Below are 19,252 nucleotides of genomic sequence, written 5' to 3' on the forward strand. Positions count from 1 at the left end.
TCGTAATAAACAGGATTATGATAGTAAAGCGGAGAGGATGTACGGATTCCAATTTTCTCACCATTACTTTGTCAGACATATAGCAAACACAGACTGCTTCTCCCCTATAGATCTGCTGCTTTGTAGACAGAATACAGTCTACTATGGAGAAAAGCCTGCACTCTGCTGATAGATTTACAAGGAATTAGATAGGAAATTGAATTCCTCACCATTGTTCTGATCTATTATTGGAACATGCCTTCTTGTCAGGGCATACATTTTTTTAGTGGGTAAATACTAAGGAGCTGCTATATGTGAAGCTGTGTATTGTACAAATGTAGGATCCCTGCTTCAATATAACTGTTGGTAATATTTATTTTTCATGTTTCTAGAATTAACAAAAGAAATGAATCATATGACTAACCTTGCTTCTGCTGAAAACCAAGCCGAGCCAGGATTTTAGGCATGGTAAGTTTCTTCTTGCTGAGGCCAAAGGACTTGAGCCATGCTGCAGATGCCACTTGTGCTGCTGCTTCCATATTTAACAAGTCATCTATACATATGGAAATAATGTAAATTCAGTGCAATGAAGGCAGTGGGTAGTATACTTCTTTCCAACAAAGGCCTGCTAAATAATCTAGAATTTTACAAAATGAAGTAGATAAGTAGCTCTTAGATACCCCTTTATCAATGTCTGTGAGACATTCATAGGAGAGGCCATAAATGTCTGATAGGTGTTAGTGGACCTCTGTCAATTATATTTTTCTCTAGAATATGCTCCTTCAAGGGCTATTTCGCAATGTAAGGGCCCCTTCACACGGAGTTTACGCTCCATGTATTCTGTCTACGCGCTGTGTATTCTGTACATTTTACACATGTAAAAATACACGTGTAAAATGTAGTTAGCCACCTATGGGACCCAAGGCTAATGGTGTCACCGAGGAGACAGGAGAGTGTGCTGGACACGCTGGAGGCCCAAAATAGGTGAGGGAAAGTAATTATAAATGCGTTTTGTTTTTTTTAATCTCCGCTGGGCCTCCTTCTATTATACTCTGGGGTTTGAAGAGACCTTAGATTCTAATAATACTACTTCCAGTGCTATCCAAACTTGTTTGACCTGTAACGAATAAGGCTCCCGAGTTACCCAAACTCAAAACTAAACGAATCTTGGGAGGTTCACCAATCTCTAATGAAGAGTATTCCTATGTATGGGATCCAAAAATGGCTACCTCTGTATTGTTTGAAGTGTTAAAGAAATTTTACTGTATTATAATTAAGAGTAACTATGAAAACAGATGTATATAACAAATGATACATGTAATACATAGTAACTGGTACATCACAGGTTGTGTTAAAGATAGCACAAGGGAAGGTAAATCATTTTCTAATATACACTACATATATTATACTCTTTAGTATATTTATTATGCTTATTTTTATTTGTTTTGAACATTTGAACCCCTGCACTTAAATTCACATATGTCATTAGGTTCAATAGTGTCTATGGATAGGCGAGAAATAATTTTCATGACATTATCTCTTTAAAGGAAGTCTGTCATCGGAAAATTTGATATGAAACCAGCCACAATACACTACAGAGGACATTATGTTGGCTCCATCATACATTACAGTGGTTTTATCATTAAAGAGGACCTTTCACCATATCTGGGCACAGGCAGTGTTATATACTGCCAGAAAGCTGACAGTGTGCTGAATTCAGCGCACTGTCGGCTTTCCCGATCCGTGCCCAGTGTAAAGCGCTATCGGTCCCGGTACCGTAGCGCTTTACAGTCAGAAGGGCGTTTCTGACCATTAGCCAGAGACGTCCTTCTGCCTCGCGGCGCCAATCGCGCTGTGCTGTGGAGCCGGGAGGAACTCCCCCCTCCCTCTCCTGATAATACTCGTCTACGGACAAGCTGTGTGAGCAGAGGGAGGGGGCGTTCCTCCCGGCTCCACAGCACAGCGCGATTGGCGCCGCGAGGCAGAAGGACGTCTCTGGCTAATGGTCAGAAACGCCCTTCTGACCATAGAAGAGCTACAGTACCGGGCCGTAAGCTCTTTACACCGGGCACGGATCGGGAAAGCCGACAGTGCGCTGAATTCAGCGCACTGTCAGCTTTCTGGCAGTATATAGAACTGCCTGTGCCCGGATATGGTGAAAGGTCCTCTTTAAAGACACTTATCCTCTATCCACAGGATAGAGGAAAAGTGTCACATTGCTGAGAGTCCAACAGTTAAAACCCCAGCAATCATGAAAATGGGGGCCCAAAAGTTCCCCATGCATGTGTCTTACATGTGAATGAAACGCAAGTGCATTTCATGACCAGAACTCCATTCAATCTATGGGGCTTTCAGTTTGGAGGGCCCATAAATTTTAATTTGACAAGAATAACACATGCTGTAACAGGACAGACACATGGATCCATTAATAAAAATGGACGCGTGCATTGCCCAATAGACTATAATGGGTGTTCTATCACTGAAATAAAATGTGGAGAGAAAAGTCCTGCAAGTAGTACTTTTCTCTCTGTGTGATTCGTGCGGACACTGAGCAGAAACCACACAGACCCCATTATAGACTATGGGGGCATGTGGTTTCTTACCCCTCGTGAACATCTGTGTTTGTATTCCATCCAGGGGAGTTCGCATGGGGACCCCAGAATGGAATAACAAATTTAAGGTGCTTTGTGGTAATGGGGTCCGTGTGCTTGCTGCAAGATCTCACAGAACATGTGGGCAGGAAAGTATTTCACAATCTACTTTCCTGTCTGCATGATTCGTGCGGGAAGCTCGCGGCAAGCACATGGACCCCATTATAGTCTATGGGGTCCGTGTGCTTTTACTGCACACCGCTTGCAATTATGTTTGCATTCTGTCCGGGGGTCCCCAAGTGGAATACCGCACGCAGATGTGAACCAGGCTTTAATGTAAACCATGTGCTACTTTTTCACATACTGCGTGCATCACTCACCTGTAAATGTCATTAGTGTGAATAGAGCCTAATAAGCCACTTTGCTTTCCCCAGGACAAACTGAACCAAACTGAATGCTACAACATTGTATATACTGTAGTTATTATAGGGATGAACCACTATGCATATGTATGCAGGTTGTATAAGGATTGGCCATTTATACACAGAAGGCATCTTACCACTAACATATCCTCCTTAGTCTATTCTCCAGAGGACACCCAATGGATTCTTACAAGTAGAAATATTCCTCTGCTTTATGTCCACAGTCTTGTGCTCTCTGGAGCAGCCAGTGCAGGTCTGATGTAGCTCAGTGAATACTCCACACTATAGTGACTGTAAGGACGTGCACAGTATCCCTGTCCCACTGTTTAGGTTGTCATGTAGCAGCAGTTGTCAGGATCCCACAATGGCAGGCTCAGGCATACCGCAGAATTATTACATTTCAGTTTTTGGTATCTGTATCACTCACCTGCGCGTACCCTGCCCTCTGAAGCTTACTTGTTGACCATAGAAACGGTGGTTGCTAGGATCTGCCCAATCAGAGCCCATCATGGTGGTGTCCTTGTAGGGGGCGGGATGAGGGGCGTGGCGTGCGGGAGCGCTGTGTTTGCTGTCTGTAGTGCCGGGATTCTAGTTCTGACTCCCGCCCCTTCGGTCATGGTGGACCGCGTGTTGTCTCTGCTCACTCCACTGTGCACCTCTCCCGATCCAATCCCTCATATCCCCTCATGTCCTCATATCCCCTCATGTCCTCATATCCCCTCATGTCCTCATATCCCCTCATGATCCTTCCTGGCCCTGTTATTTGCCTCTCCCAGGGAGAGGTGGCCCTCTAGCATAGAGAGTTTGTAGGTGCACACACCCCATACACCGGTGCCAGCCAACTAGGGTCAGGGCTGTCACAATAAGGAAAGTCATTAAAGGGCTTGTCTAGTTTCTGACACATCGAGAGACAAATGTTATTATTAGAATAATAGAAAGTTGGGGACAGTCACATGAGCATCCATTGCTCTCATCCATCATAGGATGACCATGGACTGATTTGTATCCACTGATAGGAAGCAGAATGAATGACAGCAAGCAGAGATCTAGAAACCCATGAGGAAATGATCCAGAAAGTATGTTGGGAAATCTTATAACACTGCATTATACAATTATGTTTGTCTCAATGTTTGAAAGTGGACAGCTCCTCTTATTATTCTTAATTATATTATACAATTAATAATATCAGATGAAGAATTAGATGTATAGCACATTGCATATTTACTTTTATAGGAATTCAGTCACTTGCTTTAAAGAGGACCTTTCACCATATCCGGGCACAGGCAGTGTTATATACTGCCAGAAAGCTGACAGTGCGCTGAATTCAGTGCACTATCGTCTTTCCCGATCCGTGCCCGGTGTAAAGCGCTATCGGTCCCGGTACCGTAGCGCTTTACAGTCAGAAGGGCGTTTCTGACCATTAGCCAGAGACGTCCTTCTGCCTCGCGGCGCCAATCACACTGTGCTGTGGAGCCGGGAGGAACGCCCCCTCCCGCTCCTGATAATGCTAGTCTACGGACAAGCTGTGTGAGCAGAGGGAGGGGGCGTTCCTCCCGGCTCCACAGCACAGCGCGATTGGCGCCGCGAGGCAGAAGGACGTCTCTGGCTAATGGTCAGAAACGCCCTTCTGACCATAGAAGAGCTACGGTACCGGGCCGTAAGCTCTTCACACCGGGCACAGATCGGGAAAGCCGACAGTGCGCTGAAATCAGCGCACTGTCAGCTTTCTGGCAGTATATAACACTGCCTGTGCCCGGATATGGTGAAAGGTCCTCTTTAATGAATTAGAGCAGCTTTACTGCTTCTGAATAAGGGCCAAAAACTCCGCTGGTAAAAGGCTCAATTCACCCAAAGGGCCAAAAACTAAAACACTGCTGCTTAAAGAGGACCTTTCATCAAATTGGGCACAGGCAGTTCCATATACTGCTGGAAAGCCGACAGTGCACTAAATTCAGTGCACTATCCCGATCTGTGCCCCGGGTAAAGCGCTATTGGTCCCAGTACCGTAGCGCTTTAGTGTCAGAAGGGCGTTTCTGACAGTTAGCCAGGGACGCCCTTCTGCCCAGCAGCGCCTATCGCACTGTAGAGTGTGAGCGGGGAGGAACGCCTTCTCCCTCCATAGACGAGTATTATCAGGAGGGGAGGGGGCGTTCCTACCCGCTCCACAGTACAGCGCGATAGGCGCTGCTGGGCAGAAGGGCGTCCCTGGCTAACTGTCAGAAACGCCCTTCTGACTGTAAAGCGCTATGGTACCGGGGCGATAGCGCTTTACATCGGGCACAGATCGGGAAAGCCAACAGTGCGCTGAATTCAGCGCACTGTCAGCTTTCCAGCAGTATATAGAACTGCCTGTGCCCAATCTGATGAAAGGTCCTCTTTAAAGGATCAACTCACCCAAAGGGCCAAAAACTCTACTGGTACAAGGCTTAACTCACCTCAAGGGCCTAATACTCTGCAACTACAAGGCTCAACTCACTTCAAGTGCATAATGCTCTGCTGGTGCAAGGCTCAACTCACCCCAAGGGCCTTAATTTAAGTTTGGGAGGGCTCACCCAAGGGCCTAAATAGTAAATTGTTGTATGGCTCAGCTTAAGGGCCTCTAACTTAATTTGGAAGGGCCAGAAAAGTAATTTTTGAAGGTCTCAACACATCACACACACATACACAATGACAGTTAAGGGTGGGGGCTGTTTGATTTCCCCCTTGCCTATACCATCTGTGGTTCTCATGGGCAACCTGATTTAAAGGGGTGTTAAATATTATATATTTACAATATTCTCTAGCAGACATGGGGTTAACACTCTACTGACATCATAGTCTTATATTTTGGGTGCATGGGTGCGGTTAGAGTAGACCATTTTAGAAATCTCCTTACATAGCTACAAGATGGAAGGTAACACCCACTCTCATGAATATAAATGAGTAAGAAATACACATGTCTGGGTCTGTCTTTGGGAAGACCAGGGGAAGACCAGGAGGTCTGTCTTTGGGAACACCAGGGTGGGTGGTCCAGGCAGATGGACATCCATGGACGTCGTAACCAGCCCAAGTCCACCAACCAGATGACAAGCATGAACCAAGCTGTAACTACAAGATATCCAGATGATTTAACTTCTCTGAAGATGTAAGCTATTGACAATTGACTGATATTTGTGTTATTTGGACATTTTCCCTGTTCCTGTGTTTTCCTTCAAGATATTAATAAACCTCTACACTGATTTATAACAAGCTGACTTCTTCCTATCGTGGACAAGGCCAGGTCCGGATATTTAACAGTGGACACAAGTCTCACCGGCAAATACAAGATATTTAACAGTGGCGAGCCAGCACGGTCGTTTTTTTTCCTGTTTTTCTCGTTCCGTTCACTTGCAATTAAGGGGGAAGAGAGGAGTATTTTGCAAGTTGTATGAATTGCAAGATTCAGGAAGACTTCGAAAAGAAACCTATATTGGTGAGATACAGATGACTGTTGTGCGTGTTATATGATACGGAAGCCTGTGTGAGGAAAGCCTGTGAGGAAACACAGAAGGACCACAAGTGCCAGACGTACTGAGACGTTCTGATGACAGGGACCAGCTGTTCCAAGGACAAGCTAAAGGTGAAGCTTTCTACAGTGGTGAGTAAAGATTTTACTTTTAAAGTATGGAAAAATTTGAGTCATTGTCTAAAAAATGTAACGTTGAGTTTAAAATTGTGTCTAGTGACAATTTAGCGAGTATATGGCAAGATTTGTATACACAATGTGAACAGGCAAATTCTAAGATTGAAAATAGAATTTGTTCTACAAAAGAGAAGCAGGTATTTAGGAATATTGCTTCTTTGGTAAAGATTTTTAATGACATGGTAACAGAAAAGAAATTAAGTAATAGTATGCATAAATCTGTTCAGACAGATGAGAAATCTCAATATGTTGATAAAGAGCACCATGTGGCAGTAATGGCCATAGATGGTGAGGAACAAATGATACAAGAAACTAAATTGAAATTAAAATCTCAGGAATATTTGATCAATCTGAGTAAAGCCATTCCCACATATGATGTAAAGATCCATGTGTGTAGAAACTCAGAAATTTTTGAAAGCCATGCAGAGAAATTTGATCTAAATATTGAACAGAGAAATAAACTGTTTAAATTATGGCTTCCTATTGATTTTACAGAACGTTTGTCTGCAAAAATGTCTTATGATAATGAGTCAGATGAATGGTTAAAAGACAGTGATGTGGAGAGATTAAAGAAACTAATCTGGTGCACTAGAGGTGACAGCATGCCAACACCTGATATACTGAATGAGATAAAGATTGGCAGAAAAGAATGTACATTTGCGTTCATGTCTAAATTTGAGAGAACATACAAAACTGTCATTCCAAAGGTGAACTCTTCATCTATGGTGAAAAGTTTTGTTAAAAAGTTCAAATTCTTGGATGCAGTCACCCTTGCCAGTGCGTCAGATAAGAAGACTTTATTTGAAGCTGCTAGTTTATTGGACATGGCCAGAAGACATCAGAAACATATGTCAAATGTAAATCGAGTATGTCCAAAGCAAAAAGCAAAGCCTATTAAGAGACATCTGTCAAATCATGTTAAAGTGTCCCCTATTTATAGGAGGGAAAGTGACAAAATCTATGAGAAACGTAGGAAATTACATGTTGCATATAAACCATATGCCATGCAAGAAAATCCACAAATTGAAATTCCATTATTAACTGAAATTAAAGAATTGCAGCCAGCCAAATCTATTGAGTATCTGCAAAAGAATGTATCTGGGAATGTACCAGTTGTCTCCAAAATGTCAGATCTTCCCAGTAACCAAGAGGAATTTGAGCTACCTAATATTTTTAGGAAAAGGGCAAGCTTGGCATTCTCTAATGACCTGGTGGAGTTATTGTGGGATGTGATTGACAGGAAGGTCAGGGGTCGAGTTTAAAAGTATCTCTGAAGGAATGACTGTCTATTGAGTATTTACTTATGTACTATCTGGCTATGTAAAGAGAAATCCCTTTTACATGAGGAGAAGTCCAATGATCAGGTATAACCCACATGATTATGTGATAATGTTTGTAAAATAATCCTAATTATGCTATTGTGAATAATACTATGGATCATATTATTATATATATACACACACATATAGGAGGAGAGCCTGATGTGTGGTGACAGATTTTTGTCATAGTCCACTCTCTGGATGCAGAGAGAGGAGGAACATGTTATGTACATTATATGAATATGATCAAATAGTACTAGGGATCCATAAAGTTATTAAATTTTCCATTGGTTAAAATCATTATTGTATTAATTTGGTTTTTGCTAAAGTTTATCTATTTTTTCTCATCAGATATAGATATATGGAAAAATGGATCAGTTCAATCAGTGATGTCCATTCATTCATCATTCTTTCCTTATAGCCAAAAGAATACATGGAGTGTCTAACTATTAATGAGTAAACTAATTTCACATGGTGTGACTAATAACAATGCATGATAAAGTGATAGAAGTTCTAACTTACCTCAAGCATGTTTTTCAATAGTTTCATGTAAAGTCCATGTTTTTAGGATTTTCAAGTTATAATCCATTATGTATGAAGGCATGCAACTAGGCATGGAGCTCTTACTTACTGTGAGAATAAGTGTTCGTTCATGTGGTCAGTTGATTGACAGCAACACATTGTGACCTGTGACCCTGATGGGCTGGTCAGTATAAGTGTTATGTGTGTTATGTGTCCACTGGTGTATACAACAGATCTGTGACATCACAAATAGGCCTAAGAAAATCAGGATGCATCCAACAAGGAAAAAAGGAAAATATATCCAACAAAGAGACGTCTATTTTCTTTCTATTTTCTATTTCTTTCTATTTTCTATTTCTATTTTCTTTTTCTATTTCTTTCTATTTTTTATCTTATATGATCCTCTATATTAAATTGGGAAATTAGCAAATATATGTGAAATCCATTGAAAGGAACCTCATATGTTTATACCTACAGGAAAACCAAGTGTTTAAGTCACATGAGCTGAGAGAAAAGGTGACAGCTGCACTACAAAGCAAGGTTATTTTAGGTGAACATTCTGTAGGAAAAAGTAGCTTTTGAGAAGATACAGATAATCTTCAATATATTTGTTCAAACCTGACAAACAATAAAGGTTTATTGTGGTAATTGGATCATGGGATAATAAATATATTAGTTATGGTGGGAAAATCTAGTTAGCTATAGCCAGTATTGCAGTATTGATTTATTGTATTATTATTCATTATGTATTCTTACATGTACACACACACTTGCATACACTTACACACATCAACATCTACAAACATTGGGAAAACAAACATTGGGAAAACAAACATTGGGAAAAATATGTCTTATATGCAAATGAGATAAGCTAATCATCTTCATGAAAGGAGAAGTATAATATCATCAAAGGATATGGGATATCAAGAGAGATAGTCTCTGGTTTATTCTTCAAACTTCTGATTATAGGATGTGACATATTTTGAAAAGTTTATGTTTATATACTTATTTCATATATATGGTATTCATATACAGCCAGTACACAAGAATATATACAGTTAAGTTTAAGACAGAGACAAGAGTGTGTTGGCACAAGTGTTGTCTCTATTCTTGGTATTGGAGGTATCTGAAAGGTGAAAAAGGTCACAGGAGTCTGTGAAGAGACGAGGTGTTAAGAGGAAACTTTAGTCACATAAGTTTTTATGAATAAAGGGTTAATATTGTGTCTCAGATAAAGAACACAATGATATTTAATAAAGTAATGTTCAAAATAAAATTATTTCTTATTAAAAAAGGTAAATAAAGTGACTAAACTTTAGAAAATGTATGATAAGTATGATAACACATTCATATAGGAATATATGTTTAGTATAATTGGTGAAAAGTTCTAACTAAAGAATAAATATAGTGATTGTCTATAGAATGGTAATTAATAATCACATTATATTTCAAAGTCATGTTGCAATTTGTCATCACAAGTAAAGTACACATACATATTCATACATATAGATATAAAGATATATATATGTTGATATATGATGTTTATATAGATTATTGTATCCAAAGTACTATTATCAGATAGTTTGATAAATGTATTGAATATCAATATTTTATAAGTCAAATATAAATATTGATACAATATAAAGAGAAGTATGATATATAAATGAGTGGTATGGTACACTGTGATATTATAGTTTAGTCAATTGCCTAATTTGGCTTAGTTATTAGGGAAAGAAAACTTATCTTCAATCAAGTCCAAGATTATGATAAAGTTTGATATCAAATGTTAATAAAAAGACTTTAACAGTTACAAGAAGAAGATGTGCGGGAAAAGACAAAATCTGAAGGTATGATGCTATATGCTTAAGCTTATGCCAAGGACTGTGTTTAAAAACTATTACTGGAGTTTGGAACCTTTGATCAGCGGATGATTGGACAGATATAAAGACGTCCTCATCAATGTTTGGTGGAATCCTTTCTATTTCAAGACTTCAAGTTGTTTGTACGCAAAAGGGTTATGAATGATAAAACCCGAACACAGATATTGTGTATCCAAGAGACTGAGATTCCAGGACTGAACCTTACTGACAAGCAGCAGGGATGATGTCAGAATTCACACTTGCCTTGCTTTTGCAGTATTGCTCCAGAAGTGTCACATGATTGTACAGTGACAGGAGGTCAAGGTAATTACAGAAGGAAACCCTTCTACAGTCTATGTCTTGGTGAAGTGAAACATAACATATGGACTTTGCTGTTATATCAATATCTTCACAATATGAACTTTAATGGACAATGTTATAATATCTGCACAACACGGAGGAAATCTAAAGGACTTTAAGTCAAGAACTACATTTGTGGTAAGCCTTCTATTATGACGGAAGAAGAGATGACCAGAAGACCAGACGATGAAAGAAGAGCCTTCATCAGGTGTAGGTTAGATAGTGGATCAAATTGTTTCCATCTTTGATCACAGTTTACCATAACATACCATAACATTTATGACAAAATTTATTGCAAATTGATGAAATTATTGTTATATGGACAATTAATGAAAATTAAGTTCCAGTATTCAGCAAAGAAGAAAGAAGATATAATCTAATTGTATGAATATTGTTGTATGGTATATCTTGAGAGTTCAAACAGATATTTCACTCTCAAAAGGGGGAAATGTTAAATATTATATATTTACAATATTCTCTAGCAGACATGGGGTTAACACTCTACTGACATCATAGTCTTATATTTTGGGTGCATGGGTGCGGTTAGAGTAGACCATTTTAGAAATCTCCTTACATAGCTACAAGATGGAAGGTAACACCCACTCTCATGAATATAAATGAGTAAGAAATACACATGTCTGGGTCTGTCTTTGGGAAGACCAGGGGAAGACCAGGAGGTCTGTCTTTGGGAACACCAGGGTGGGTGGTCCAGGCAGATGGACATCCATGGACGTCGTAACCAGCCCAAGTCCACCAACCAGATGACAAGCATGAACCAAGCTGTAACTACAAGATATCCAGATGATTTAACTTCTCTGAAGATGTAAGCTATTGACAATTGACTGATATTTGTGTTATTTGGACATTTTCCCTGTTCCTGTGTTTTCCTTCAAGATATTAATAAACCTCTACACTGATTTATAACAAGCTGACTTCTTCCTATCGTGGACAAGGCCAGGTCCGGATATTTAACAGTGGACACAAGTCTCACCGGCAAATACAAGATATTTAACAAGGGGTGATTGCTAATGTTTCTTTAGCTTTAAATTTGTGTTTCTGTCCATACTATTACGGAGGAAAGAAGGTTTCCAAGTATTTTTCCACTTTCATAGAGGTTCTATTGAGTTTGGAAAGTGTCTAGTTGATAGGCTGTGATATTGGGGTAATACTGGGACTTGGGCGTGTTAGATGCCCCCTGGCATGCTTCTGCTGCTGTCCCAGTTGCATTCCAGAGGTGTTGGCATCATTTCCTGGGGTGTCATAGTGGACTTGGTGACTCTTCATAGTCGAATTGTGGTTTCCCCTGAAACGAGCATTTTTTCCCCATAGACTATAATGGGATTCGATATTTGGTCGAATAGTCGAATATTGAGGGGCTACTCGAAACGAATATTGAATATTTCACTACTCGGTCATCTCTATTAGGCTGTATTCACACTGAGTAACGCTGGCGTTTTTTGTGCTTATTTTTGCACTTAACGCCGCGTTAACGCCGGGCAACGCCACCGCAAAATAGCACGGCGTTAACGCGGCGCTATGTGCAAAAATAAGCACAAAAAACGCCAGCGTTACTCAGTGTGAATACAGCCTTAATTAGTTAAAGGGGTTGTCCTGGCAAAAATGTTATATTTTAAATAGGCTGGTGGAGGTGACGTCAAGTAAAGAAAAATCACACTCACCTTTCCTTGGTGCTCCGATGCCTCCCACACAGTCCATTGTTCTCGGGGTCTCTACCGGAGCACTGGGGACAGGTGAGTATAATTTTTTTTCACTTCCCCTGGCCTATAAAATATTAATTTTGCTCAGACAACCTCTTTAAGTAGTTTAACAGACAGCTGATAACAGAAGATGGTAATATATGTTATCACAGGAAAATGCTACAAAGTTTCTTTTATTTATCTGAACTACCAATTTAAACATAAAACATGGAAATGACATTTACTCTTTATATTCATGGGTAAATAGCATAATCTTCAAAATCACACTGGGGTCTTGGGATTCAATATGAACAAAGGGCAACATCTGCATGAAATTGTTTTATATAGGTCTGCCCCAGGTACTCCAGTTTGCTGCTATACTCCAAGACATACAGATAAGAAAATTACATTGAGCGTGAGACACTGAGTGATAACATTTGTAAATCCCTGCAGTATATGTTGGCACTATATAAACAAGAGAAATAAAAATAAATCTTATATACACTATTTAATTACAAAAACAGAAATGTGATTCCCTTGTCTAAAAAAAACCTTGGGAGAGAGCATGCATGTTAATAAAATGGGTGCTTTGATCTTGTGTACATTGTGACATAGTACATAGTTGGCAATGCCAAGCCAACCAAAGATGCTTGGGTTCATGTTAGTGGCAAATGCTATTGATTGATCAACTACCTTAGAAAAAGAAGGCCTTTATAGCCTGACAAAAAAATGTAAAAAAAATGCATATGCTAACTAACAAAAATGAAAATCCTCTTTATAATATTGCATTCTGAAATATAAAGTTGTGCTCTGATCATTAAAGGGGATCATTGTCGGGGATAACTGGAAATCCCTACACAAATCTAAACACCTAAACCCTCCTATTTTGTAAATAACATAATTAATCTAAAACGTATAGTTACCCATATCCCTGGGGCAGTCATGTGACCGCCCCAGGAACATTTTCTGATTATCCAGTGATGATCTGTTTCCCCATATCCACAAACAGATCGTCACTACTACTCCCCCCATCCATCCCATTATACTTACCATCCATGTTTCTTCCTTTGAGACGGCTCCTCCTTCTTTACTTATTCAGCAGGTGCGCGTTCTTCTCCAAGGGCTGCTCTGCGCGCTGCTCATCTGTGTAGCCGCGGCAGCAATGCATCATGGTTCTTCCCGCACTGCTTTAGACAAAAAGTTCGCAGAGGTTTCCTCTTCTGACTTTCTGTTTCAATCATATCTACTGGGAAACTGTATAATTGACATCCTAAACACAAAAATAGGGCAAATTTGGGGTAGTACTATCAATACAACCAAAATTAGCCTAGAAAAGGCCAACTACCACACAGAAGACAGCAATATTCTAAAATGTATAAATTTATTGAAAAATATATTAATAAATAATGAGCAAAGATTCAGAGATAAGTGGTGCAACCACACATGAGTGTAATGAAATACATACACTTAGGCTTTAATGAAAAGTCTATGCTATATACTGAGTCTATGCAATATAGAGGAATTGATTTATAGTTGCTCCATGAATTGAAAAAGGAGTATACATTTGCTGTTTTTAGATTTATACATGGAGAAACCTAGAGAATCTAACAATTGTTGAAGATAACAAGATCTTCATGTAATATTGCAGACAAAAAGAAATATAAGCATTTTGAGTAAATGACTTTACCTTGCATGTATGTCATACACTGGTACACGCCCCGACGCGCGTTTCACCACATAAGTGGCTTTGTCAGGGGGAGAGACTATATATGGACAGAGATTTTTAGATCTTCATTTATGGTTCTCTTCCTTCTACGGTAACGGTACTGATAGCTCTTCAGTAGGTGCACAGAACGGGAAAGCCGATTGGCTATCTAGCGGTGTAATACACCTCATGTGCCCTGAAGGTCCTCTTTAAGTACAATGCTCGTTATCAGAGTGAACTCTGTAATGTACAATGGAGACTTGGTGGTTATGGCGAGACTCTGCTGCAGAGCAGATGCCGTCTTTAAAGTAATAATACGTTGGTAAGAGGTTAAAATAAAGAAAATTCTGCCTCAAAATCGACTGAAATCTGCTTCCTCTGCATTAATGGAAGGAAGATGATTTTTTACCTCAATTTTTTTTTTCAGCTATCACAAAATTAAGTGTCAACCTTGATCTTAAGGCGTATTTCATCTGATAAATACCTTTTGAAGTGAATGGGAGGTAGACAAATTCTGCCTGGCTGGTGTGGTATTTCCAAATTCTGTGGCAGATTCTGCTGCTGAATCTGGTTAAGCAGAAAAAATCAGCCTGAAATTCCCAAATTTTTCAGCTTGTACAAATTCTGTTGTGTGAACATACCCTAAGAGAATCTAGAGTATCTAAGCATTTTAGATGTGTCAATAGTATAGTAAAAGATGATTGTAATATGTTGACTATTTGGCTATTCAAAAGGCAGTGACTCTTACAGTTTGCAATTCAGACTGTACTGACAAGGGCTGCATGGTCTTTATTAAATATCAGTAAACAATTACTCTATTTGTGATTCATTCATTCTGTTGTCAAGCCATATGATACTACTCCTTGCAAACCTAGGAGAGCAATAAATAGATTTATAGAATTATTTTTATTACTTTGGTATTTCATTTACAGTGCTTCCAAATAAAGTAGTAACCACTATACAAAAGCAGCTCCCTTAAATCCATTGAAAATAAGAAAAAAAACATACTTACAAAAAAACAAAACCCTTTTCTGTTTAAATTTAACAAAGTGAGGCTAAGGCTCCACGGGACGTCAATGGTTCTTCCCGCATCGCTTTAGACAGAAAAGTTGCAGCGTTTTCCTCCATGGATTTTCTCTTACTATTATACCTTTTGGGAAACCACCAGTGTTTCCATAGGTATAATTGACATGCTGCGATTTTCAAAACTTCACCGGTTTTGGAAATCCTGGCATGTCCGCACCATGGTTTTTACCGCAAAGTGGGCAAGGGATTTGCTAGAATCCCATCCACTTTGCCATTACTGCAAAATGCCATAATTTTAATTTCCGTCCAGTGGGGCCCCAACCTAAGGGAGCCTTCACACGGAGTAAACGCGCGTGTATCGGTGCTGATTTCCCTTCACTATCAGAAGGGCGGGTCTTACTGCTCAGTCTCATCGGTGGGTGGTATGAAATGTCCCACAAAAGTACAAGGCGATTGAAGAATATAGTCATGGCGGGCAGTGAGATCCGTCATTCTGAGAGTAGAGAGCTATTAATGCTGAAACTAACAACACTGATATATCTGGCACCGGGGCACATGTTGACGCAGTCAGCTTTCTAGTGGTATATAATACAACCGGTGCCAGAGAATATGAACGTTCCTCTTTAGGTCCATCTGGCTTTGCGACTGGTGCTGCTAAAGATGTTTGAGTGTCCAGGATCTTTCAGTGCTCTGTGAGATTTAGGCTGGGGCCCCACGGGACGTAAATGCCGCGATTTGTCTGCGTCGGAAACGCTGCCGGAAAAATAGCAGCATTTTCCATCTGGCTTTGTGACTGGTGCTGCTAAAGATGTTTGAGTGCCCGGGATCTTTCAGTGCTCTGTGAGATTTAGGCCGGGGCCCCACGGGGCGTAAACGCCGCGATTTGCAATGCGTTCACGCAGCGGTTCTTCCCGCAGCGCTTTAGTGCAGTGGATACGGCCCGTGGGGCCTTAGTCTTAAACAGCTTGTTCTACTGGTCTCTGTTGTCAGCTAGTCCCTGCAATTTCTGATATTTTCTTCAGAGATACTATCATTACATTTACACTTTATTAGTTGCAGGGTGAAGAGTACTTGTTTTCTCCAGCTGCTGACTGACATTTTTCTCTCTGTTACTGTTCAGAGAGCATGCTGTCAATCAGCAACTGGAGGGCAGACATAAAGGGGCTCTATCACCAGATTTACGGGTTATGAGCTAAAGATATGCCTGAATAGCCTTTAAAAAGGCTATTCAGGTGCTGCTATTAGTTTGTAAAAAGACACTCACGTTTTTGTTAATTACCTTGGTTATCAATATGTAAATGAGCTTGATCATGCATGGTGGGCGTTCCGTGCACCCCTTAGCGTCATAGCTTCCGGACGCCCACTGCTTCCTCCAAGCCCTCCTCCTCCTGCTTATTCACGGCGCTTTCTATTGAAAGCTATTGAAAGCACGCGCGTGCGCAGTAGCTCTCTCTCCGGCGCTCTACTGCACATGCTCCAGCTCGCAATTTTTCTCATGGATATGTGCCGCTGGAGTGTGCGCAGCAGTGTGCCGGAGGGAGCGCTACTGCGCACACGCGTGCTTTCAATAGAAACCGCTGTGAATAAGCAGGAGGAGGAGGGATTGGAGGCAGTGGTGGGCGTCCAGAAGCTATGATGCTAAAGGGTGCACAAAACGCCCACCATGCATGATCATTCTCATTTACATATCGATTACCAAGGTAATTAACAAAAACAGGGGAGACTTTTTACAAACTAATAGCAGCACCTGAATAACCTTTTAAAGGCTATACAGGCATATCTTTAGCTCATAACCCGTAAATCTGGTGATAGAGCCCCTTTAACCAACAGATGATGGATGTCAAAGACTCTGCATTTCTGAATATCATAGTACTACATCACAGGCTTACATTCAGAGCCTCCATTAGAAATTTTGTCATATTTGTGTACAGAGCAATAGACATTTTTTTTTTTTTCTGCTATACACAAGTCATTTTTATTTGGGAATTCTCAAATTCAATAAAAAAGAATTGGAGAGCACTGACAGATGGGAAACAAAATTAGTACAGTCATGTCTAATTCTATTATAAAAGAAGCACAGTGGTGGACAAGTTATTGCTCAGAGCACTCACCCCACCCTGTGGATCTCATAAAGGTTCTTGATGTAGACTTTAGAATCAGGAGAAAAAAACAACTACTCCGTATGGTTAAAAGAAAACATCTAGCTGAGTCAGATAAGTTGATCTGCAAGCTTTCATGACAATGCAAAATGAGTTTGTTCTAGAGTGAGTAAAGTTTGAAATGCCCATGGGACTTTATCAGGGTGGAGGGCCCTTATACCTCTTATCTATTGGCACCAAATATCCCCACTAGCTCATAGTTCTGGAACTATTTACATTTCACTTCATCGTAGTCTTAGGAAAAAAAAATACATCATACTCATAACCATTATAAATACATTGCTTTGCTTTATGCAGCTACATTCTCACACAACATCTACCATACAGTAGGAAAATGCAGATCTCATGCACCCTTGAATGCTAATGTTCTCATGAAAACATCTAAATACATAGTCTTGGACCTCGGGTACAGCCAGGTCTTTTGTGCCCAACATTGATGGATCCAGGTAAAGGTTTGACGCTCTACTCAGCCTTTCTATTGCTATACACTATAGCTATGTGATCTTAGGAAGAAATAAAATTAAGTAAATGTAACTAATGTAGATAATCCAACTATTTTATGTAATTCTGTATATACTACAGCCATATCATCATTGCATGAAAGTTAAAAAAAATTTAGGTTTCAAATATGATACCAAAAGAATATCTAGTGAAACTGAAAAAGTTTTCCAACATTTCTCTAAGATAACCTCATAGTCACGTCACATCACTTTGCACATTAAGATGTTGTGCCAGGAATAATAGTAGTTAATGTTTAGGCTTAAAGGGTTTGCCTGACATATTCTTTTATGGCTTATCCTTAGTGCAGACCATAAATATTTTATTGAGGGTGGCCCTGTGGATCCCCACAGGGATCAGCTGTTCAGAGGTACATCTGGTCCACATACTATACCGTATACAGAGATGCATTGATTTCAGTAGGTGCTGAGATGCAGTAATGCAGCCACTATACTGAGTATGAAGCCATCTGCTTCCAGCTCTGTATGCTGTAAAGTATGTGGATTGGATGCAGCGCCAAACATCTTATCCATGTTGGGGCCACTTTTAGCCCCCCCATTGATAAGATATTTATGGCGTATTCAAGGAATAGGCCATCAATAAAACTGAAAAATCCTGTTAATCAACTATTATTAACTTTATACTAATGCAGTGATGTCAAACCTATAACATGTGAGTCAAAGGTGACACACAAAAACATTTTGGGTGACATATCAGCAACTACTTATTGCATTATTGCAATAAGCAGCTGCCGATATTGTTTACTCACCTGTCCATGCTCCTGTCCTGTCGCCCTCCACTGCCTCTACGCTTATGTCACAGCACTGAATAATGCAGGGACGCCACGTACAACACACTCTGGATGCGGTAAAAATTATCGGCCACTACTCTGTGTGTGGGTGGGGGTAAAACCAGGGTCATATACAGTGGCTGGGCTTTAAAAAAAAAAAAAGAAAAAAAAAAAAGAGTAATTTACTGTGTGTGGTATAAAAGGGTTCAGAAATTGTGTAGGATCCATAAATAGAGGGATCATATGCTGTGTCTGGAGAGTAAAAAAAAAAGGGGGTCTTGTACTGTGTGGGGATCATAAAAAGGGGGCATAAATTGTGGAGGGGACCATAAGAAAGGGTTATATACTGTGGTGGTGGCATAAGAAAGGGGGATTGTATACTGTGTGTGTGGCATAAAAAGTGGCGTCACATACTGTGGGAGGCAAAATAAAATACCGTAGGGAGGGCTAAAAAAAGAGGTTCTATACCGTATGATTAGCCAGAAAAAGGAGGTCATATACAGTACTGTGTAATTATTGGTGTGTTCTTTATACCCTGATATTTTTCCTACAACATTGCACAGTACAGTACAGCTGATTCTGTCATTATGTATAAAATAGGCAGCCAACAATTAACCCCATAGCCCCGCTTTATTCTGACTGTACTCTAACGTAGCAGTGTATT

The 19,252-nt window shown here is 40.0% G+C and overlaps 2 protein-coding genes across 2 annotated transcripts in view; one reads left to right on the top strand and one right to left on the bottom strand.

The window, feature by feature from the left end:
• Positions 1 to 2,963, bottom strand: part of VWA3B (von Willebrand factor A domain containing 3B) — a 130,102-nt gene extending 127,139 nt beyond the window's left edge. Inside the window, exons 1-2 of the mRNA XM_075263130.1 lie at positions 2,951 to 2,963; positions 404 to 532 (exon numbers count right to left, since the gene is read on the bottom strand). Of these exons, the coding sequence (XP_075119231.1) occupies positions 404 to 532; positions 2,951 to 2,963 (142 nt within the window). The remainder of the gene's footprint in view (positions 1 to 403; positions 533 to 2,950) is intronic.
• INPP4A (inositol polyphosphate-4-phosphatase type I A) overlaps positions 1 to 19,252 on the top strand; it is a 528,838-nt gene that overhangs the window by 478,657 nt on the left and 30,929 nt on the right. The window lies entirely within an intron of this gene.

This window comes from Leptodactylus fuscus, chromosome 2 (assembly GCF_031893055.1).
Source record: "Leptodactylus fuscus isolate aLepFus1 chromosome 2, aLepFus1.hap2, whole genome shotgun sequence".
Classification (NCBI taxonomy): Eukaryota; Metazoa; Chordata; class Amphibia; order Anura; family Leptodactylidae; genus Leptodactylus; species Leptodactylus fuscus.